The sequence below is a fragment of the Neocloeon triangulifer genome, unplaced genomic scaffold (genome assembly GCF_031216515.1).
Source record: "Neocloeon triangulifer isolate White Clay Creek 2 clone unplaced genomic scaffold, ASM3121651v1 ptg000001l, whole genome shotgun sequence".
NCBI lineage: Eukaryota > Metazoa > Arthropoda > Insecta > Ephemeroptera > Baetidae > Neocloeon > Neocloeon triangulifer.
Genome location: NW_026775544.1, coordinates 10305951 through 10329255, shown reverse-complemented (window position 1 = coordinate 10329255; position 23305 = coordinate 10305951). Strand labels below are relative to the sequence as shown.

Sequence of the window (23305 nt, the reverse complement as noted above, 5' to 3'; positions counted from 1 at the left end):
AAAAAAGATTCTGGCTGCAAATGACGGAGCATTCTGAGAACTCGTGGCTTGAGATTTTCGACCCTTTGATACAAATTTTCAAGAATCAAGACAACATGGAGGAGTTGATTATTTTTTGGACATTTTTCGTTGCGACTGCTTTTCTCTTAATTGGCAACAGTAAACTCGGGCGTTTCAATTAAGAAAGGAACAGTTTTGTGACAAGAATTTATTTATTTTTCTTAATTTGCAATAATTATCAATTTAAATAGCACATAAATTGTAAATATACATCAACAACCCTATTATTAAAACGCAATTTTTACATTGTAAAATTCAATTGTAAGTGTAGATTAAATTTGAGATTCAAGTAATTTTTACATAAGTGGTGGGTTTCCTTGTGGACGGCTACAGTTTGATGAGAAAATAAGCTCCCTTAATTCTAGAGTTAATTTATCAGATAAAAAAAAGTCACTTGACCCTGACTGATGACCCCGTCTTCTGCTTGTTCATGTTGGCAAGCATCAGGGAAATGTAAGAGGTTAAAAGGTCGTCCATTTTGTACCCCAGCGCTGTCTCGCAGAGTAATTTGGAGCCCCTGACCAGGTTGCCAATGGTCATGTGGAAGTAAGTGTTGCCCGAAGACCAGTTTGAAATGCGAGTGAATGGATGTGTGACCAAAATTTCCTAGAAATTAAATTTTCGTATTGACACTTAATTTGTTTCTATTGAATTTTTACCTTTGTTTGCGGGTGGATGAGGCCGACGCCGTGCTTGTTGATAGCTATTAGCAAGTTCTCAGGGTAGTTGGGCTCGGTGGTTTGCTTGACTTCAAAAAAGGCAGAGCCAAAGGTAGGCCAGCGGTAGATGATTTTAAGGAAAGCCACTTTGGCATCCTCAGGACTCAAGCCTTCAAAGTTAAAAGTATATTGACAGATTAAATTATAAATTTTGAATTATAATTTAATTTTTAAAAATTCCAAGTTTAACCACACATCAGCCCATATTTTAGTCATTGTTTGATTTAAATACTCATTTCAAATTATAACCTATTGGAATATAATATATAATATTTATCTGAAGTTATTATTTATAAATAATAAATAAAATTTTGTTATTAATTATTATATAATTTATTATATAAAAATATAACTTTCTATAAAAATTATTTATGAAAATACAAATAAAATTTATAATAATAAAAATAAGTTTTGTAAAATAAAATCAAGCAATATAATAAATTAAAAAAAAAAAATAAATAAAATTTGCTTGCCTGCATCTTGATTGTAAGCAGCAACTATACTTCTCTTCCAGTCGGCAGCATTTTGAACCTTGAGCAAGTCCGCAGGGACAAGTTCCCTCATCATTTGCCTAAAAAGAAATCATATAGAGTTGATGAAATTGAAAATTTTGAAAAATTACGGTATGGCCTGCAGCTCTTGCTTGCTCTCCCCAAATCTGACCCTGTAAACCAGCGCCGCTAGTCTGGCGGCCTCTTCCTTGGTGCATTTATGGTAGCCCCTGAGCAGTTTGGGCAGCTCTTGGTGAAAGTGGAAAATCAGATCTGCGTTTCGGTCTTTGCCAGGGACAGTGTTGGTCCACAATTTTTTCATAAAGAACACTTGATATGTGAACTGAGGAACTCCACCTGCTGTTTCAGTAATTTAATTACAATCATTATCGATTAAAATTTTTAAAAATGGGCTGAAATTCAAATTAAATAAAAATAATTCAAATAAATCAACAGGATTAATCACCATTATTTTTATTTTTAAATTTTTAATTGAAAATTTACCATCTCTGGCTGGCCGCGCCTTTTTGATCCAGTCTGTTAGGTGGCGCACAAAGTCAAAGAAAAAGTCTGCTTCAGGCACGCTGATGACTTTGTCAGCGATTTTCACAAACAGGCTGAAACCCTCTGCGGAGAGGAGGTTTAGTCTGTTGGCAATGTTGGTGCAAAAGTCTTTCGCCCTCGTCGAGGAATCAACCTCAAACGCCTATTTAATAAATTTAAGTTTTTGCTTGAAAATAATTTTAATAAAAATTACCTCATCCGTGTCATCAGGGAAGTAGACCTTGTGGAAGATTTGTGTGGTTTTATGTTGGATGGCTTCGACCTCGACCTGATGTGGAGGGTATTTTCGCTGACCATTCCTCAGCGTCTTCTGCAACCTTTGGAGTGAATCCTGCGCAATAGGGTGTCGCCTTGTTCGCAGGAAAAGGGTCAGTTCCTATTAAAATAAAAATTCATAGAATTTTCTTAAAATTAAAATCAATTTACTTTGAGAAGTCGCTGACTGCAGGCGAAGAGACCTGTTGCTAACCACATGAGTTCCCAACCCCTCTCCTCACTCAATCTGTGCCTGTTGTCCGTCAACTGGCGCATCAACTGGCAATAAATCTCATCCCTCAGAATCTCCTAAAAATTTTAAACATTAAATTTAAAAAATTTGAATTTTTTAGATAATTTTACATGTTTGAGGGGTCCATCGTACATGTTGTCAGTCAGCTCTGAACTGTTTCTCGCCCTTCTGGAGGGCCAGTCGCCCATGTATTTGAGGATTGATGAGAAGGCAAAGCACGCCTCCTCAGCCAGTTCCTCTTTTCCGACTAATTTGCGCAACAGGGGCTGTTTGATTGGGTCCCTGGTGTGCCTCCAAAGGTCATCTCCGAGGCCTAAAGAGCCACCTCTAGCAGCCGTCAGCGCCAGGGCTGCTTTTGATATGCTTCTTTTTGCAGGTGCTCTAAAATATCCACAATTTAGTTTCCATTAAATTGTTTAAAAATAATAGTTATACCTGAAATGCTCTACAGCATATTGTGCTAAAGTGTGAGGTTTCTCGATGGTTTCTCCATTGAATGAAGTCTGCTGAGCTGGGAAAGTCCGAGGTTCTACCCCTTCCACGCTGAACAGGGACTAATAAATAACAATGATGATTAATTATTAAAATCAGATAATGCTCGTCAATCTTCATTATGAACAAATGATTCACACATTTCTCGAAACACGTTAAAAATTTTATCATCTAAATATTTACTAGCCACAACAAACAATCAATAAAATTTAATTACCTTAGCTTTTAAACATAAATTTTCAAATTGATTTAATATAACCCAAAATAAAAAAATCAGCCAAATATGCCCAAATTAACAATAAATTTAAATTTAAGTTTTAAAACTCAATTCTTTAAATTTAGTATTATTAAAATTTACACTAAATATAATTGATTGATAGCAATAAAATAAAAATAAACCTTTAACTTCAAATTTTGAAATTATTTTTTAAGTCGGCGTTTAAATTAATTTTAGATGTGTGTCAAATTGAATTAAAATTAGTGGAAATAATAAAATTTGCAAATACCAGAATGTGCTGAGGTGGTCTGCTCAAACAGGGCAGGACGTATACACTTTGTGCAGGGAAGTCTCCCTTCATTCCGGAATTCTCACTCCTTCCGACGCACCAGCCAGAGTTAAGCACTGTCTCGCCGGTGGAGCCGTCTTCCAACAAAATTAAGTCTCCCTTTGCAAAACTTAAGAATGACGAGCCCTCGCCTGAACAAAAATTAGACTAATCAGCACCACTGAACTAAGCAAAGGTGTCAATCAGTACCTGGCGCCTTGTAGTCTTGCAAGGCCAACACGTATTTTGATCTTTTCTTCAGTCCCTCTAAAAAGAACACAACCAAATCTCTGATGTCCTCGGCATTCGGACTCTGGAAAGTGAATTCCTCTCCCCGCACTGTCGATAAGGAGAACGTTTGCGTGAAAACTTGAGCAGATCTGAAATTAAAACATTAATCAAAATACTTTTTTAGGCAATGGGAAATGATATTTTTACTTTTGACTTGCAGTGCTTGTGATTTCTGGGAAGGAGAGTTCAAGCAGAACTTGCTCCTGGTCGTCCACAACGTATACACCAGTCCAATTTACAGCGATAATTACATCATTTTTCGGCAAATTTGGTCCTTGACAATTTGAGCAATTTTATAGTAAACAAAATAATTTGGATAAAAACCAAATACCTGAATTTCTATAGGCCTCGTAGAACCTTGAAAAGAGCAAAGGCCATTTGAACTTTGCATAGCTGACTATGTCTTCTTTCACTCTCATTATGGGCACCTTCTCTTTCAAGTAATAACTCTGGAAATAAACTTTCATTAATTATTCCGCAATTGAAGATTCCCGAATATAAACCTTTTTGTAGGCTTGTGAGACCAAAGTGGCCCATCTGGACAGCGCCTTGTCCGACGCAGTCAGACAATAATCAGGAATGTAACCTGGCAGCAGTTGGAACAACTGGTCCTGCTGCAAAGTTTCATTGGGGCCGAATTGCACTAAAATTTGCTGGGCAGCTATCATTGCCAAGTCCTCCTCCTGATAATTCAAATTTTAAATTTACAGTTTCCACTTTATATATTATTTTTACCTTATCACACCGGTACTCTCCGAACTTGACCCCACGAACAACCTGCTGGTAAATTAGGTCAGTGGCGACGGCGTCCGCCGCAGGATCATGCCAGGGGGCGAAAATTTCCTTCCTGAAAAACAGGCGCCAGGGCGCATTTCTCTCCTGGGCGCCTTGTTCCTTTGCGTACTGCTCACATTGCGAAACAGCGTCCATAACATGATCGCCACCGCTTCCGAGGGATGAAACCTTTAAAGAATAAATTTTTTTTACTAATTTTGACAAATTCAAAGTAAATAATTTCATTTCGCTATAAGATGAAACCTTGTAATCATTAAAAAATAAAATATTTTTTTTGCAAATTAGAGGTAAATTAAAGTATTAAAAAATTAATGTGTTATTTTACATGAAAATTCTTTTAAAATAAGCGATTCTAACAATAATAGTAAATATTGACTGTTGGTAAAAATTTATCAGCTTGAGTTTGGGAGAAATAGGAGGTTGGATTTTCTCTACAAAATTTAGTCAATGCAACTTTTGTCAGAAAGTAGAATTTGATATTTTGTAAATACAATTTTACCTTGTCGAAAAGCGCAATGTAGAGTGAAAATCCAAACTGGTCCTTGAGGGAGATTTTGTCCGCAAGCTGATTGCACAGTTCCCGAGCGGTTGTTGCCGAATCCGCCAGAAGCGTCTTGGTATTTCCATCCATGAATGTAATTGGCAACATTATGGGTTTCTTGGATTTAGTTGCCTAACATTTAATTTGAATTAGAATCAAGTTTTATAATTGATTTTGAAAACTCACTTGCAGCTCGAGCCAACTCGGCGGCTGATTTCGAGTGCCGTTGTGGAAGGTGCGTTGCAACCTTGCCTCACAGTAGGGCGCGTACCCTGGTGGCCCCTCCCTGATAAAAGCTCTCAGGTAGTTGACGAACTTATCAGAGGGAGCAAAGCACCCCACACACAGTGAGAGCAAAATCCAACCTCTGGCGTGTGAGGATTTTGAAGGGTTTGTGGTCAACTGTTTGCAGATCTGGCAGTAAATTTCATCCCTGAAATTTTATATAATGTAGAGTCTTCAAAAATTTCCACTTTTTTAGAAAAGATTGTAAATTTTAAACAATTTAAAAAAAAAACTTGGAACCTGTATTTAAGTTAAAATTAAATAGTAAATCATTATAAATAATAATTTTAAATAATGTGATCTTTAAAAATAAATTTTTTGAAATATGAAACAAATGTGATTTTCTAATTTTACCTGAGCTCAGCTCTCAAGATGCCGTGACCAATGATGAAGTGCAACTTTTCTAAGTTAGAGGTTGGTCTGGACTCAAGCCAGGACTGATAACTGTCCGCCGCTTGTTCGTCGTCCTGCTGCAGCCTTCGACGCACATCCTCCCCCAGTTTGTTTTTCCTCTTCAGGGTGAGGGACACCAGCTTGTGGCGGATGGACCTAGCAGTGGGACTTTCAGGCTTACCCTGGATAAAATTCAAATTAATATTCTCAAAATATCCTAAATAGATAAAAACTCACATTTTCCACGCCATTGGTTTGGTTGTGCATTTGCTGCGCCTCCTGGTACTCTTTGCTCCTGATGAAGTTCCTGCCCAGGGTTGCCGTCACTTTGGACATAACTGAAGCAGTGTCCCTGACCATTGTGTGATACCTGGGCTCAGGGTAATCGCAGCAAAAGCGCAAGATTGTGATCCAAAGCGCTTGTGCAGCCTGAATTTTTTTAAAATAACATTAAAATAATGCTAATAGCTGATTGTTAATTTACCAGTTGGTCTCCTTGAGTTTCGAGGGGCAGGAGAGACTGCTTGAGTGGCTTCCTTGAGTAGAGGTGCGTCGAGTTTCCTTGGAAGTAGGTGGCTGCGAATTTTTGGAACTTGAATTCTGAAAGGTCAATGTCATTGGCAGGCTGGATGGGGGGCATGACCTCGTCGTCGGTGGGTAGTGAATCATCAGTATTGGCAGTCGGCAAGTCCTGATAAATAACAATTAGATTTTAACAAATTGAATTTTTTCTGGAAAATACCATGAAAACTGCATTGGCCGCTCCTCTGCCTGTGCTCTGCTGATCCGAGCTTTGGTCCGGGAGAAAATCAAACATTGCCTCCACAAGTTTTCCATCGTCCACCGGCTCCTCTTGCTTCCGAGCTGCACTTTCAATTCTCGACCTTTGATTTTCTGCCTTCTTCCTTTTCTCCTCGTCAATTATCATCTCTCGCCTCTCCAATTCGACCAGTCTTTCCTGTTGAATGGGAAAATATTGTATTTTTTGTTCATCAAAAGTCATACTTGAATAAATTACCCTGTAGTGCATCTCGGCGATTTCCTTAGCCCTTTTGTTACCCTGTTGCGCCAACTCCCTCTCCTCCTGCCGTTTTTTCTGCAAAGCTTCTATTTGATTCCTTCTCTCGTGCCTAGTTCTGTGGAACTGACGCTGCGCAATCATTTTTCTGACATGAGACTGCAGTTTCACAGCAGCCCATATTCTTCTCTTTGCCTCTCTTCGAACCAAATAGCCACGACATCTGGCCTGTTTATTTAAAAAAAAAAAAAATATTTTGTTATTTATCATTTATCATGTATGAACATTTGCATACTTATCACTGCAATCAATGGATGCCGAATTGTATTTCTACAATATAATTCTTACGCATTAGCTCTATCATAATATATATATTATATATATGTTGTGTATGCTATTTTTAATATCAAAATAGTGTGGCAAAATTCTCACTTTTAAACTATCTAACCAAAATTTTCATCTTTATTTAAATTAAAATAAAAAATTTAATATTATTATAAAAGACTTATTTTAAAATAAATTTATAAAACAAATTAAAATGAAACTATAATAAAATATTCATTGCATAAATTATTTTAGACTTAAATAAAGTTAATTTAATATATAATGAGACTTATTCGCTAGAGATAATCTCCTTGGCTAGCTATACTTAAAACATGGTTAGCCCGGGAGGATATCTCTAATGAATGTCCCCCAATATTTTTTTTTATTATTTATTATAAATTTAATACTTTCTTGTATAAATTATAAAGAGCCTCTATAATATTTTAAGATAATTTACCTGAAGGGAGACAATGTGGCCTCTCAAGTGTCTGAACCTGTGGGCCAACACTCTGGACCGAATTAGCGCCTGCAACCTCATGTAACCAACTCTCATTTCCAGGTAGCGCCTTCTTTGAGCGTGCGCTCTCCAGTATTGTTGAATCTAAAATTCATTATTTTAATAACCTGAAAAAACCTAGATGAAATTTTTCACTCACCACTCTGGTGGCTGCTTTGAGCCTGAGGAATCTCCTTCGATGGACCCAGGATTTGATGTTCTTTTGCAGCACAACTATGTACCTTGTCAGCACCCTGTCTCGTTCCTGCTCGAGGAAAAGGTCGTGGGCGTCCTTAAGGAAAACCTTAGTCTTGCCCAGTTGGTAGTCTGACCTTCCCAGGACGGCTTGACATATTCTGGCCGTCGCTGCTTTGCAGTCTGCTTTGTGGGCAGGCGGCACTCCCGGAATTAAAAAGCGATATCTGTTGAAAAAAATTTGACAAATTGAAAAAAATATAAATATAAAAAAACCTGGTTAAAATTCTACAAATGGACAAATCTCTACTTCATATTTATTTAATTTGTCTCTCATTTAACCTTCACTTAAATCTGATTTAATTCTGAGTATTTCAAATAGCTAATTATTATTATTTGATTTTTTTCTCATTTACCTCTCAATAAACTCGTGGAAGGAATGCCTGATGGGGTAGCCTGCCCTTCTGATGCGAATGGTCTCCATCATGCCCGAGTACCTCAGCTGTCTGCAGCACAGGGCTCGATCGAACAGCATTGGTTTCTTGAACTCGTTGGGCTTGATGCACCTGATGAAGAAGGGCTGGCAGTTGGACAGAGTCTTCATCAGCAAGTCCAAGCTCTTTTTGAACTGCGTTGACAAAGTCGGGGTCCTTTTTCTGGTCTCGGCGCCCATTCCAATGTCGTCGGCAAAGAGCAGCTGGAGGAAGGGGTTGGACGAAATGTGGATCAGCTGCAGCAGGTCGGCGCTGAGGGTGTCCCTGTTTTTCTCCAAAAAGCCTCTGGTGTCGTAGAAGACGACTCCGGCAAAGTGGCTTAGGCCAAAGGAGGTGTTGATGTCACTCTTGGGCTTCAGGTAGTGCCTGTGAGACCCGTGCTGCTTGTGTAGTTTCGCCAGCATGGTCTGATCTGTGCCTTTCGGAAATCTTTAAACACAAGATTTGTTTGTTTGAAGAAGTTGACACTCGAGGAGATTTGTTATTATTATTATTGTACAGGGGAAATTAAATATTTACAAATTATTGCATTTTACATCAAATTTACTTTAAATACAGTGGAAATGCAGCAATTTCTTTATATTTAAATTGTTTATTTTAATTTTAGGTCATTTTACAATTTTCATTTATTGAGAAAGTATAATTTGAATTGTAAAATTAGTTGATCCAATTGTAGGGGAGGTTTAATTATTCTTCACATAAATATCAGTAGAAATAAAACTTCATAAAAAAATTTATCACTTAAAAACTTAAACACAAGTGTGGTGCGCGCCCCTCACAAGCAAAAGTGAATAAAACAGTAATAATAAAATAATAATAAATATTAAAAATAATATGTTATATTTTAATATTTTAAATAAAAAAGTAAATTTTTATCAGAAAATTAAGATTATTTAGATTAAAATTGGCGCATTTTAGTGGCAATTTCAGGAATTTCTTGGCAAGCAATAAGATTTTAGAGACTTTTGTTCAGAGTCCTAATAGAAACTGTTCAAAAAGACCCCAGATCGGAAAAAGAATTTTGATTTTTAATTGAAATTTTTGATATATTTCTTTTAATGGATTTATCTACCTTGATTCCTCATCGATCAGAGCCATGATGTTGAGTTGTTTGACCGCAATCAGGTCTAGCGCATCTTGGTTGTCCACAAATTCAATGTGCCTCCAGTTGATGGCTTCCAGATTGTACTCCTCCTGCTCCAGTTTGAAAATGTGCTGCACGAAGAACTGTTGGAGATTCTCGTTGGCGAAATTGATGCAGAACTGCTCGAAACTGTTGGTCTTAAAATTCTCAAAACCGAAAATGTCCAGCACTCCGATGGCGTTGCAGGACGTCGACTTGGGCTTGTAGATGGCCTTGTTGATCTTGTTGACAATGTAGACAAAGAGTCTGCCGTAGATGCCCTTGGAAAGGGCGTCCCTGACGTCGACCGCCTGCTCCCTTGAAAGGGTGGACACGACCGACTCGCCCGACGCGAAAATCGTCCTTCTGGTCAGGGCGTCTATCAGCGGCTGTTTCCCCACGCCTAAAATGTTCGCCACCCGCTGGACGTCCGAGTGCTCCGGAATTTCAGTCGCGTCCAAATTATCTTTACAAAAAAAAAACGGTTCTTTTAGATAAATCAGTGAAATCAGTGCCAAAACTTTACCAATGACCGACGCCTTGTAGCGAATGTTTCCTGTGTGCAGCAAAGCGGCCAGCAATTTCAAAATGTCCCAGATTTCTTGGTCCGAAAACAACAGGACCTTCATCGCAGATCGAATGTCTGCAAACTCGGCCGCGTCATCTCGCCCCTCGCAAATAATGCTTCCACCCTTTTATTAAGAAAAAAAAAATTAAATTAAAAACTTAAATGTGGATAAAAAATTTGTTCAGAAGTCTTTTTCTCATATAAAGAGGAAAATTTTAATTTAAAATTTTCCAGTTAAATTCATGTTGAGCAAAATAGTATTTTTGCAATAAAGTAAATAATTCGCAAAAAAAAAAAGCAAAAATAAAGACTATCGGCGGAGAAAGAATGACCTTAAAACATACCCCAGTCAAATATTTGTAGTGTGAGGCATCTTCCAGCTCCAGTTTCCTTTTATCTTCCGAGCTTAATCCGGCAAGCATACAATAGAAAACGTGATAATTCCGCTCGTCTGTGCTTTGAGCAACAATGCGCGACTTCTCCAGCAGGTATTGCTCAATCTTGGCACCCTCTATGACGCCGCTGTGCGAAAAATGGATATCGACGTACTTTCCGAAACGCGAGGAATTGTCATTTCGGATTGTTTTCGCATTTCCAAAAGCTGCAAAAGTTTTCCATTAAAAAAAACTCATGAAACAAATTGTTTTTAAGTACCTTCTAAAATTGGATTTGCCTCAAGAATCTGTTGCTCGATCCAAGAATGCTTTCCACTTATGGCGGCTAAATACTGCAAAATCAGTTTTGTGCTTTCTGTCTTTCCTGCACCGCTCTCTCCACTGAAAAGTTATGAAAAAACACATTAAACATTGATTAAATTTACTAAAATGTAAAAATTATACAGTATCAAATATGTATTTAGACCTTTTGGACTTTTGGACAAATTTTAGTTTTCAAGAATTATGACCAGGTCAAAATAAAAATTTATTTGAAAAAATTAAAAATGTTTTCATATTATAGTTTTATTAAATAATTCTAAAATATTCTAAAGATAACATTAAAAGAAAATTTATTATTTTAATAAAGAAAAACTATAATCAAATAAAATTTAACTTGCAGTTCATAAAGTTACCTATTTATTAAATGAAATTTAAATGTTTCTTTTTAACATAATTTTCAGCTAGCAAAAGTAAACACTATATTAATGAAGAATTGCACATATTTTTATTTCTTTTTTATCTTAAAAAACTTCAACTTTTGAAATTTAAAGCCTTTGAAGAGTGGCGTGAGACGATAAAAAAATATTGCTTTAACCCCTTCCAAATGGAATGAGCGCCGGACTAACAGGATCAATCTACGGCGCATTTTTTCACGACTGAACACAAAATCCAATTAACCTGATGACAATGCACTGGTCTTGGCCAAAGCGCCGCATGTGCGTGTAACTGTTGTCACCGATGGCGAAAATGTGAGGCGGCAGCTCGCCAATTTTCCTGTCCTTGTACAGCTTGATCTGCTGCGCCGTGTAAATGGGCAGCACTTGGTACGGATTCACAGCCACCAAGATCGAGCCCGTGTACGTCTGCGGATTATCGTTTACTTTAATTCAAAATAAAATTTTAAAGAAAAAGTACTGACGTAGATGAGGTTGTCGTTGTAGCGGATGAGCAGATTTCTGAGGATGCCCGCTTCGTGGAGGTCGCCGAGCGAGATCATGTCCTCCACGCCCTGCACAGAAGTCGCGTGCATCGCTTTGATGCGAATCTTCTCCGGACTCAGCCATTGTTCCTAATTTTTAATTAATTATTTAAAAATGTGAGTTGTGCAAAACGCAAGTGGCTAAATCGGGCTAAATTAAGATTTTTTGTAGAATAATAAATAATTTAAAAATTTTTACACATTCATAAATAAAATTAATCAATATATTTCAATTTTTTGAGCTCAATAATTTAGTTTAAATAAATTAAATTAAATGCATGGCATTTAATAAAATTCATTGATTTAATAAAGTTTAGTTGAATTTTTTTTAATAAAAATAATGCCACAATTATGCTCAAATTCATTTAAAATCAAATTTTTTTCCAAATGAAAATTTCAAACCTTGCCGTCGTCGTCCTTTATTTGTATTTTTCTTCCTTCTGTGTTTGTAACTTTGGCGCCGATAGCGACGTCAAATTCATAACTGGAAACGGGCTCGACCCATATGTAATCGCCCTAAAGTACAGAAACCCAATTAAATTTCACAACGAGTTGTTGTGCAACAAAACGCAGCTCCGGTTATTCCGTCCCACACCCTTTGGATCTACCTTTCTGGGCGAGTTGAACGCGTTAATATTCCGTCTCATAATAACAATAATGGACCGAAAACTGAGCTGCGTTTTATTTACCAACAACTGAACGAAAACTGAGCATGTAAATAGCGGGCAAAAGGGACTGTTACGCATGGCTTTGTCGGGGGTGGTCGGAAAACAATGCTCGGTGCGCACCGGGCAAAGAGACACAGGAAGCACTTCCGCTTCTACTTCCCCTCTGACTACTTCTAATCAAATGACGAAAAATGGCAACACGGAGTGAAATGAGCGCAATAAACTGTAATAAAATTCACGCCCTCTAAAGCGAAACTAGTAAAATAGCTCTACCTATTAAGACTGAGGAAAAAAGTTTTTTATTTTTTAGAAAGAAAAAAAAATGATAAAAAGTCACATTTTATAAATGGAGGAAAAAAAAGGATTTTTTTTAAACGAATCAATTTTTATAGAATAAGTTTACATTACAATGATTATGACGAAAGGTTGATAAAAAAATCTCTATTTTTCTTCAAAAAACTATGCTTTTTTTGTCCTGAAATTTTCCAATGGTCAAAATTTAAATTCAGCCAGCTAAAATAATGTTAAAAAAAATAATAATAATAATGGGACAGCTCAAAAAACTCTTTTTCCACTCAAAAATTAAATTTTGATCAGCTTGACACAATTTTCAAAGATGTATTATGTGATAAAAATTCATTTCGAAACAATTAAAAAAAAAATAATAATACTAAATAAGTTAAAACCACTTTTTTCATCAGTCAAAAAAAATCATCTTGGGTACCTTCATGTCAAAGCATTGCATCTTGAAAAACTATAGTTGCTCTTCCTCTTGCTGCGTAGTAAAAATAAAATTTTACTTTAATTTTAAATAAATTAAGATAATTAAAGGTTTCAAAAGGGCTAAGGAGCAGGTGTTCTATTTGTAGCCTGTCAGAGGTTCAGACATGTGTCTAGTTCGGTGTTTTGTTAATTTTATTAAAAGCGCAGGTCGCTGAGGTCAGACGCCTCCGTTTGTCACTTACCCTGGTCACGATCACCATGGCGAACCGCTAAGGAGCAGCACCTGAAACACCGTGAGACGAATTTCTTTGAATTAATTATGTTGGTAGAGGCGTAAATCAATTTTTCGTAGTGCGAATTTCAAACAATATTTTAATACGCCTTGTCCGAACGCGAACTTTAATGTTCGTCCCGCCTTATTTGACCTCGTTGGTGATTCACGTGTGTGTGTCTGAATATTTTATACAATCCTACGCGAGTTGTAGTAAAAATATATTGCTGTTTAGGCTGATTGTGATGGTGCCATGAATTTTGTTAGACAGTTTTTGCCAAATAAAGGTTTTTATAATTTTAAAAATAAATAATCACTTTAAGAATCGCAAAGTTGTTAAATATAAATTAAAAATATTTTATAATATATGTATATATATATATTTAAAATTATTTTAGCATTTTTTTTAAATTAAATTTTTATTTAAGATTAAAACTTTAAATCTGCTTGAAACTTTTTAAAACTTTGTTGCAATTTTTAATTATAAATTCGGCTTTGGAAACAATGCAATGAAATTATTTAACTTGAAAAATAATGATTAATTTTTTCAGTGAGTTATGTAATCTATCTGTAGGGTTAAAATTTTTAATTAAAAACAATAATAACTTTGTAAATTTTGAGTCTTAACAATAGTTGGTAAATTAATTTCAAAACAATGAAGAGTTATATACAAAATTGCATTTTATTTTTTTCCCTTTTCTTATATTTTAAATTTACAAATTTTATACCATAAGTAGAATTTTTAACCTGTAGCTAGCCATAATTTCCCTTTTCTTGAAAAGGTCAATATGAAATGCGGTGAGTTGAATTTAAAGTCGGCTTTTCTTTGGTTTTTAGATTCTTAATTGTTTAAAAAAAATAAAAATATCTTGATTTTTTTTTCTTAGACAATAAATGACTGAATAAACAAATTGATCATAAAATTCTACCGCACAAAATGAAATATGGTTATTTTATTAGAATTTTAATCTATATATTGGTTGCTATTGAACGGTACAAGTTTTACACGGCGTGGAATCCTACCCGCATACTCGTTGATGATTTTTCAAGTGTCAGTCGTGGGTCATTAATGCCCTCACATGACACAAATGGGTCCTCTATTTTCGGCTCATTAGCATTTCGGTCGTTTTGTTTACAACGCCGGTAACAAACCATATAATTCAGACGTCTCTCCACAGAGACACAATTTAGATCAGCGCGCATAGTGAGAGAAAGAGAATCCCGAGTTCGGTGCTGTGCGATACTTCCCACGGAATGTTGTGTTTAAATAATTATGTCGGCGGGCGTAAAGAAAAAAACTGAAACACTCACTTCAACCGGGGACAACTATAAATGAGGCCCTGAACTTGACTCAATTTTTAATGCAGATTGATTTATTCTCTGATTCAATCTTACAAACTTTTAAGAAAAAAATAAATAATTTGAGTAAAAATTAATTTCTATAGCAAGTTCAATGTGATGCTTTTTGCGTGATTATTTTCTATAAATTTTTTAATGCTTTTGTTTCTCTTGTGTGAAGTTAAAGTTTCTGAGTAGGGGTTAAAACAAATTGAAAAATTGTGCCAGGGATCAAAATTTAATTGAGCTTTTATCCCAAGTTTTAATCATTGCCTGCAAAAAATTGTTTTTACTTTCAGAAAAATTGAAAATTAAATTAAAACTTCTTTAGAAATCAACGTAAAATCCAATATACGATTCATTTTATTTCAGTTTTTAAAAACTGCGTTGATTTTTGTGTGCTCAAAAGAGTGTTTTTTGTTTTGTCTTGTACTTAAAAATAAAAAGGTTGGTAAAAGCTCATGACTAATGGGAGCTCAAATAAAAAAGGCTTGAAGCTGTTTAGCATGTGTGTTACTGGCGACCAGCAGAAAGCGAAGCCACGCTGGTCAGACGCGCGGCTAACTGTTTTTTTCCCTCTTTAACTTTTTAGAGCCTTCAGCGATCGACAAGGCTGAGATTCCTGCTGCTCGTCCACCGGCCCGGAAAGATGCCGATAAACTTGCGCCAACAAACTCATCGTCGTTTTCGTTTGGGGAGTCAATATTTGAAATCGGACGCCTTGATGAAAGCAAAATAAGAAAAGAAAAAAAAACAAGCTGCTGCCGCCATGGCGAACCGTTATTAGCATTTTTCTTGTCTTTGTTCCCATTGATTATTATTTCCCGCTGCGGTTTAGTGCGATTCCGCCAATCAGCCAGGAATCCATAGATCAGTGTCTTGAATTTACTTTCTTTCCTCCTTACTCAATCCGTTCGTTGCTAGGCAGCTGAGGAAACCACCGCATAATTTTTTGCGGTCAATTAACTCGGTTTTGTAACTTGATATATATTTTTCACTCGCAAAACAATTTAATTAGTTCCGAGCTCTCCGCACAAAATAGAAAATAAAACGAATTGAATGATGAATATGGAGCGGCGCGAGTGACCAAATGATGCTCTACTTGCTTGTCTCTCTTTTTGTGGCCGATCAGGCGGTGCGCGACTCTAATTCGATTTCCTGCTGCCGATCTATTGTTACAGCGCGTCGTTTTCCATGCACGTGATGCACGGCCCTTCCATGGCTTCTCTATTCATGCCACTTTTAAGTTTGCAGCGCAAACTTTGCACCTCTAATGAGAATGCTGACTGCAATTTTTTTGCAGAAGAATCTGGACTCTTTTCCAATAAGTGCAAAGGAAATGAACAAAGAATTTCTGCTGACATTGGCGGATTATATAACGACATCATAGATTTGATTAAATTTGCTAAAATAGTACCAGAATATCACAAATAACAACCGATGAAAAAGACTATGATCTTTTGAAGAAAGAATAATAGATTTGTATAAGATATTACATTGTTTATAGATATAAAAGTTGATGAGATACATTTCTGGTGAAACTTGCCCGAAAAACGGTCAGTAACTTTTAAATCAGCAATAACTGTTTACTCAAAACATCTGAATATTATAATTGTAAATAATATGTGGATACCAATTTTGACTGGTGGGACTAGAACTTGTTTTTGCCATTATCCATTTCTTAAAATAAAAAAGTCAGCTCTATACAATTTGAATTACAAAAAATAAATTAAAAAAACAAAAAACAATTGCAGATTTAAATCCAGGCATGGATTCTAGTAAAAATGGAATTACACAAAAGATGAATAAATAAATAAACAATAATTGTTTAATTTTGCATTAATGCAAAATTAAAAATAATTATCACAGGAAAATCCAATGTAGTTTCATTTTAAAAATGTGCAATTAACATATCTTTTTTAGTACAGAACGCATTTTATAACGTATCAAATTATTTAAAATTGTGATTCTTTGTAAAAATTCATAATTATTGTTGATATTTCACATATCATTTCAAACAAGATTGAAAACCAGCAATTCAATTATGGTTTATTAAATAATCAAATTTTTTACATGGCTTGGTTACGTTGGAAATTATCTAATAATCTTCAACAAACATCTCTCCTTTGTGTGAAATTTAATTCTTACGTTGATCTCTCGCTAGTTGTCATTTGATAGGAAAAGCAAACAAACTACTCCTTTATCTCTCTCGCGTTTTCTTTCCTCTTAATCACCACAAAGCCTCTGCAATATTTCCAAGTAACAACGCGAATCAAGGCCACTTACAGAAAGTTAAGTAACAGGGAGATTGTGCCTTTGGAATAAAACAAAATTTGCGACAAGTCAAGCGGAGTATAACACTTCACGGAAGCGTATACTTTGCTTGGATGGCAAAACTTTTAGCCTCTTAGGTGCTGTTTCATGCCTCGTTTCTCGACTCTGCCGAACAGAACAGCACGAAACAAATCAGTGGACTAATCAAACTCTCGTTTCACTCATTATGCTCCAGTTGAGAGAGCCCACTCGTTTTTTTTCGCCGACCTCATCCCGCGCGCAGGCCAAATTTGCATAGAGAGATTTATCTCGGCATCATTTTGCCGTGAAACGCACACAAGCCAAGCGGATGCACGCAATATTCGTAAACGATTGTTTTGGTTTCAGTTGCTGAATAATTTAGGTTGCGACCCACAAAAACATATTTTAATTTAGGGTTTCATCAAGAAAAAATTATATAAGATTTTGAAATTAAGTTAAACTGATCGCAACTTTATTTGTTTTTAATAATTAAAACTCACCTTTTTTAAATTTGTATTTTATATATTTCAATCTACAATTTGAACATTAAAAATAATTTTTTTTAATCTTTTTATATGGTGAACTATTTTTGTTGGTTTTGAATATAATTTTTATAAATTTTTTATTTTACTTTGCTTCATACAATTTTAATTTATGGAAGTTAAAATATTTATTTTAAGCTTAAATATTTTACTAGAATTTTTATAATTTTATTCCAAGAAGTAAAAGTGAAGAGATTGCCAGAAATTGGAGATTGACATATGGTGCTGGAGCTAGTTATCGCACAGCAAAAAATTTCCCTAGTTACCGCACAGCGGCTGCGCAGTGCATTGATCAGTTTTTGTAAATGGCCGCGCAGCCGCTGTGCGGTAACTAAGGAAAATTCTTATGCTGTGCGAAAACTAGCGCCAGCACCAGTGTGCTTTTCTTTTATTTCTTGCATTCAAAGTAACATTGTTTTCATGGCTGAAAAAGGCAATGTAGGAAAAACTGGGATGAATAAAAGATAAATAAAGCAGATTGAACAATTTTGTAGGACGTCAAATTTAATTTTAATTAGAGCACTAAAATCAATCTTGTTCTCAATTATTGTAAAAGAAAATATAAATTATTTTATTTTATTAAATGAATCCTAAGAGTTTCAAAAATCCTATACAGTATACATCTCAATACAAAATATTTGTATCCATCGCCTTTAAGATTGATTATAATTAGCTTTTATTTCTATAAAACAATATCTTCGAATGCTTCTTTAATGTAATTTAATAATAGATTTTTTATATTCTCATCAATTACATAATGCATCTGATTTTTCTTTAAAAGTCAAAAGAAACAAAAACCACGAGGTACTGTGCAATAAAATTGTGGGGATAGCGTGAAAAAACGCGCCCCCGGGTCGGGAGGAATTGGACCCGCGACGAGGAAACCACAAGGGATGCTCGTCTCCAATCTTCCAGCTCGCGGTGCTTTGAAAGCGAGGCAGGTATAAGAAAAGTTACGGTTCATAGCAGAACAGGTGCATCCATCGCCGCCGCTTTTGCTTACGTCACCGCGCGTTTGGAAAACAATTGCGTGCATTACAAACAAAGCTTTTGTGTTGCGTATTTTGCATCGATTGTTTTACAAAAGAGAGATAATGCACGCGGGAGGGTAATGATAGGCATAATTGGAACTGGCCGCGGCTATTTTCACGCTCCAGTAAGTCGATTTGAATTTAATTCCGCGTGGTATGTGGAGCATTTGAAGAAGAAGAAGAGAGGCCTGCCTGGAGAAGGACCGCTCCGTCAGTGAGAAAAGCTGCTGTGCCGCTTCTTCTTTCGCGTCTTCAGGTCAAACTGGCTCCCTCAGGTTTCATTCATTTGCCATTGTTTTTGCGTCTCTCCAACGCTTTCTTTCGTCTCTTTCTCTCCGTAGCTTTTTATACTACGTTTTTACCTCAGGACCGTCAAGAAAAGGACTCTTAGCAATACAGTTTTAAACTCTCTTATATAAATTTTAGAAAAATTGAAGAGTTTCAATCAATTTTTTGTTTATAATTATTCAATTGATTATATTCATTTCAGATTTTTATTTATTTAGAAAATCAAATAAATTCCATGCCAAATTTTTATACAATTTTTCAAATGCAAAAAAAAAATTAAAATCGACTAAAACATGGACTATATTGTATCATATAGGGTTTCCAAAAATAGCATGAATTTCTCGAATTCATGACTGATTTACTGAATAAATACGGGTTTGTTTTCAATATTCAATCAAAGAATAGATTGAATAGATTTTAATTGAACAGATAACAAATTTTTGTGGCCGACTACAAAAATTTACTCATGGGTTTATAACAAAATATTATTTATTACCCGTTTGAATATCCAAATTCTTTTATGTTCTTTTTGCTGTTAGAAATATTTTAAAAGCCAAAAAATGGTAATTTTAAGCTCAAAAATATCTGCGTAAAGAAATTTTAAAGAAAATAAATTAAAAATGCAATTTTTCAAAACATTTATCATTTCAAACAATATTCAACAAAATGAATTCAAAATTTGAGCAACTCTAATATTAAATTTGACGCACAATTTTAATTTGTTCGAGGGTGGAAAATACATAATTTACAAACAATTATATAGACGCAGAGATAACTTAAAAAGCACTAAATCGTTAATTTAAAGAGATAAAAGTTCTAAATTGATCACAATCTGTATCACTAAAGGCTCTAAAATTCCAACGCACTTTTGTTAGTGTATTATCGCATCATTGATATCTCAAGAAATCTAAAGTTTAAAAAGTTTATTTAAAAGCACTCTAAACTCTAATCCCCCATTGATTTGTGAGTCCTGATTGAATTTTGAGAATAAGTACGTCAGGTGTGCACCGTTGGGAGAGGAAGCTTGTTTCCGAAACTATAAAATAGTCATGCTCACCATCATGTTAATTATTATCCTAGCTATTTTTATGGCACCCTGGCGTAACTGTACTTTCTGCTGTCAGTCAGAAATATAAATATAATGAGAAATCACGCGTTCGAAAGAAAGCTGCATGCTGAGTAAAGAAGAAAAATAAAAGCGCGCCTGCAACTCAAGCATGATTCGCCGACTTGTGATTTTCTATTCACGCACACACTACTGTAAAATTTAAATTAGTCAGCATGTTTTGCATGCGCCGAGTATGTCACGCCGCGACAAATCGGAAGACTGTGAGTTGCAAAGCTGTCTTCCATTCATTTCGTTTTATGTCGGTTCCCCCCAAATTATGGAGTTTGCCAGCTCATTATCTTTCTTTATAAAAAAGAAAACACACAATCTTCATTTTTTCAAGGATGAAATGTACACAAATCGGCAAGAAAAGAAATAAACAGTATTTTTGAGAGATTAATCAAGCGTTTTGGAGAGATGTCATTCTATATTTGACACCTCTTGAGAACCACTTTAGAGATCTTATCTTTCTCGAATCTCATTTTCTGTTCTTTCACCAGCATTTGTTTAAAGTTGAAAAAGAGAGAGAAAGACCGTCTGGAGATAGATGAGCTGCCTCTTATATCCGCCGACCTATGCATCTTGTTTGTGCCTCACACACTGCTTGAATACATGCTTATTCTTGTATAGCTGTTTCTTATTTCACTCACGTAACCGCGTTAATGGGTGACGTGAATATTAATTATTGTATGTGTTGGTTTAAAGGCACAAAATTGATGCTACTTCATAGACCATGAGTTCTAAAATTAAATCATAAATCTAAATACCAAAAATATAATTTTATTTTACATTTTATATTTTACATTTATTTTCGTAAAATAATTTAGGGTTGCAAATTTTCAAAGTTCTATGTAAAAATATTGCAAATTTATGTTAATTATTCATCTAGGATTTTACTGCGCACTTTTTAGCTTGTAGCAATTATTGTTATTTCATTATAAATAAAGGATACTACTTTGATTTCTAAGTCTATAAATATATAATAATATTATTAAAAATATAATTAAAACTTTGGTAAGTACATATCCATAAGTATTATTAAATCAATGTGGCAGTGGCAGATTGTAAATATCCACGAAAATAGAGCAAAAAATAAGCATAATATTTTCAATAAAATACAATAAATGTTCTGTTATATCAATTATTTACAATTTTTTATCTTATATAAAGGTTACATGATCTTGCATTCTCCTCTATTTTAAATTTGATCAAAGTTTCAACTGAAAAATGCGTGGTGATTTTGGGTTGGGCCATCGGGCCATCCAACAGCCAACACACACTTTTTTTTCTTAATTTATTGCCTTGTCGAGCGAAATAGCAGCAACTCGGAGTGCTGGCCGCGCATCTTGATAAAAGAAGAGAGCCGGTTGTGGAATAATTACTCAGCTAGCCATTCATTTTGACCCATATTCCGAAAAAACGAAGAGGCGCTGCAAAAGTCGCGAAAACTTTTGCTGGGTTCCAAAGCACGCGGCGGCAGACGCTGGAATTAATCATCGCCCCGTGAACTTGACGCCAATTTGCGTCGCCATAATTGCATTTAAAGCCCAACAAACAGACGCCGACCTTCATGCACACGCTGTAAAAAACGCTCGACTGACTATAGCAGAGGCGCAACCCTCTTATTTTTTTTTCTACTTCAAGTGCCTCCGCACGAAAGTAGGAGGAAATCGCTCTCTGCGCGGAAGCGTAATAATTCCAACCTCTGATCTTGGCAGCGTGATAATGGGCCAATTTCACTTCTCCTAGCTGTTTTCCGAAATTGGATGCGCTTTTAATTTCGGTCCCCAATTATTCCTCTCGCAACTAACAACGATTTGCGGGTTTTAACTGGCCACAAATACGTGATGATTTCATTCCCACCTCAAAAACCAACAAGTGTGAAGGAAACTGTAAAAGACTTGATTTTAAAAACCAATTATTGAATTTAAAATTAAAATTGAATCAAATGTAAATTGAATCTATTCCAGTATTACTTCATATTAGATTCAATCATTTTAAGTTTTAAATTCAGACAATGTAGTTGAGATGTTTTCATGGGGGAAATTACTTTTAAGCTCTCCCCCTATTTCAAACGAGCAAACCCGGAGTTAAAATCACGCCTCGGAGCGATGGCAGGATTTTTAAAATTGGTGAATCCAGTTTCGCGAGTCGAGACGCTTCTTAATTAGGCTAATCTGGAAAAACTGCTTGATATGACAGACGTGGTCGCGGCACCGGCAAGGTCAGTGACCGGTTCGGAAAGAGCGTACCTGGCGCTGCACCGCTGAATTGGTGCCTTTTTGACTCACCTGCTGTTCAGCCTGGTGGTGCGGGGGTGGTGGAGTTCACCACGGGCTCATCGGCATCCGGCCGGCGCTCCCCAATCCGGGAAAATCCTAGCGAAATCCGGCAAGGGCACTGAGGATGCACTGTGACACCTGTCAAACACCTGATTGGCTTGCTGCGCCCCGAGAACTCGGCGAGCAGGTGAGAAAACGAGCGAGGCGCGCCCTGGCGCACAGGTGAGACGACCGACTCGCTGCGGCCCTCCAGGTGAGACATCTGGCGAACAATGAGCCGACCATGCAACCAACATACACTCTCAAGTGGACGAATTCTGTCATATTTAAATTGCCTCTCTTTATGTGTTATTTGTTACACTTCCAGTTGCATTAAATTGATCGATTTTTTTTTAATCACTTCACTTACACGCATAAATGACAGTTCCCAGTATTTATTGTCAACAATTATAATTAATAATTTTATATTCAAATCATTTTGCTAATTATTTAGCACATTCTTGTATAAAGTTTAACCTGACAAAAAAAAAATATTTTTTTTATTCACCAATGATGATTTTATTTTATACAGTATAATATATAAATTAAATTAATAAAAGCTTTTAATTTAAAAATTATTAAATATTTACTATAAAAAAATAAAACATGATTTAAATTTATTTTAAAAATTTTTTTGAAACTGTACACGTAATTATAACTTATCAGAAAAAGATGATTGATTGATTATTGATGTTTATAACTTAAAACTATCATTTTTTAGGGCTGACTGGGCCAGACCTAAACAAAGTCTTGTCGGTCTGTGCCCTTTATGAGTGATGCAGAAGGCACGGAAGGCACCACTTGATATTATTTTATATTTATATATATATATATATATATATTTTTTTTTGCGGGGCAGAGTGTTGGAGGTTCAACCAGATTCAACTTTATTAAATATCATCATTTTTTTTGCTAGAAGTTGAAAAGTAGAAAAAAGAGTTAATCTAGTTGTAACTATTGCCCCATAAGGCACTTTAGGAATTCAAGAGCCTTTATGGATAACGAGAAATCCTAGGTTTTTCTTATTAGGAGCGACCCGGATAATTTGGTAGGCTTTACCAGCCGATAAGCGCCGAATGGAGCTTGGCAGGATTTTAGACCATCCAGATTCCAGATGAGTAACAGAAAGAAAAAAAATCAGCTAGCCTTGTTTTACATTAATGGAATTAATGAATCACAATTT

General features: G+C 35.6%; 2 protein-coding genes across 2 annotated transcripts in view; one reads left to right on the top strand and one right to left on the bottom strand.

Moving 5' to 3' along the window:
- LOC132201314 (tectonic-1-like) overlaps nt 1–684 on the top strand; it is a 44239-nt gene extending 43555 nt beyond the window's left edge. The window contains exon 9 of the mRNA XM_059627387.1: nt 8–684. Coding sequence (XP_059483370.1) covers nt 8–182 — 175 coding nt within the window. The 3' untranslated portion in view covers nt 183–684. The remainder of the gene's footprint in view (nt 1–7) is intronic.
- LOC132201302 (myosin-VIIa) lies at nt 181–22249 on the bottom strand. The gene is made up of 34 exons (XM_059627360.1): nt 22093–22249; nt 13171–13211; nt 11940–12053; nt 11478–11627; nt 11237–11421; nt 10557–10678; nt 10247–10503; nt 9861–10026; nt 9284–9800; nt 8134–8640; nt 7683–7944; nt 7484–7627; nt 6703–6930; nt 6427–6642; nt 6169–6375; nt 5922–6113; nt 5646–5866; nt 5193–5439; nt 4965–5138; nt 4406–4633; nt 4174–4353; nt 4002–4119; nt 3818–3944; nt 3590–3759; nt 3341–3531; nt 2778–2896; nt 2453–2723; nt 2261–2398; nt 2028–2210; nt 1775–1976; nt 1402–1630; nt 1253–1350; nt 720–889; nt 181–666 (listed from the first exon to the last, which is right to left on the bottom strand). The coding sequence occupies exons 2-34, from the start codon at nt 13186–13188 to the stop codon at nt 451–453; spliced, it is 6567 nt and encodes a 2188-aa protein (XP_059483343.1). The 5' UTR covers nt 13189–13211; nt 22093–22249; the 3' UTR covers nt 181–450.
- Nucleotides 22250–23305: the final 1056 nt, after the last annotated feature.

Excerpts from the sequence above, each read along its gene's own strand:
- LOC132201302 (XM_059627360.1), bottom strand. Across the intron at positions 1,977-2,027 it reads TCCCTGATGACACGGATGAG|GCGTTTGAGGTTGATTCCTC; the intron begins GTAATTTTTATT and ends TTTATTAAATAG. Across the intron at positions 667-719 it reads TCATCCACCCGCAAACAAAG|GAAATTTTGGTCACACATCC; the intron begins GTAAAAATTCAA and ends TTTAATTTCTAG.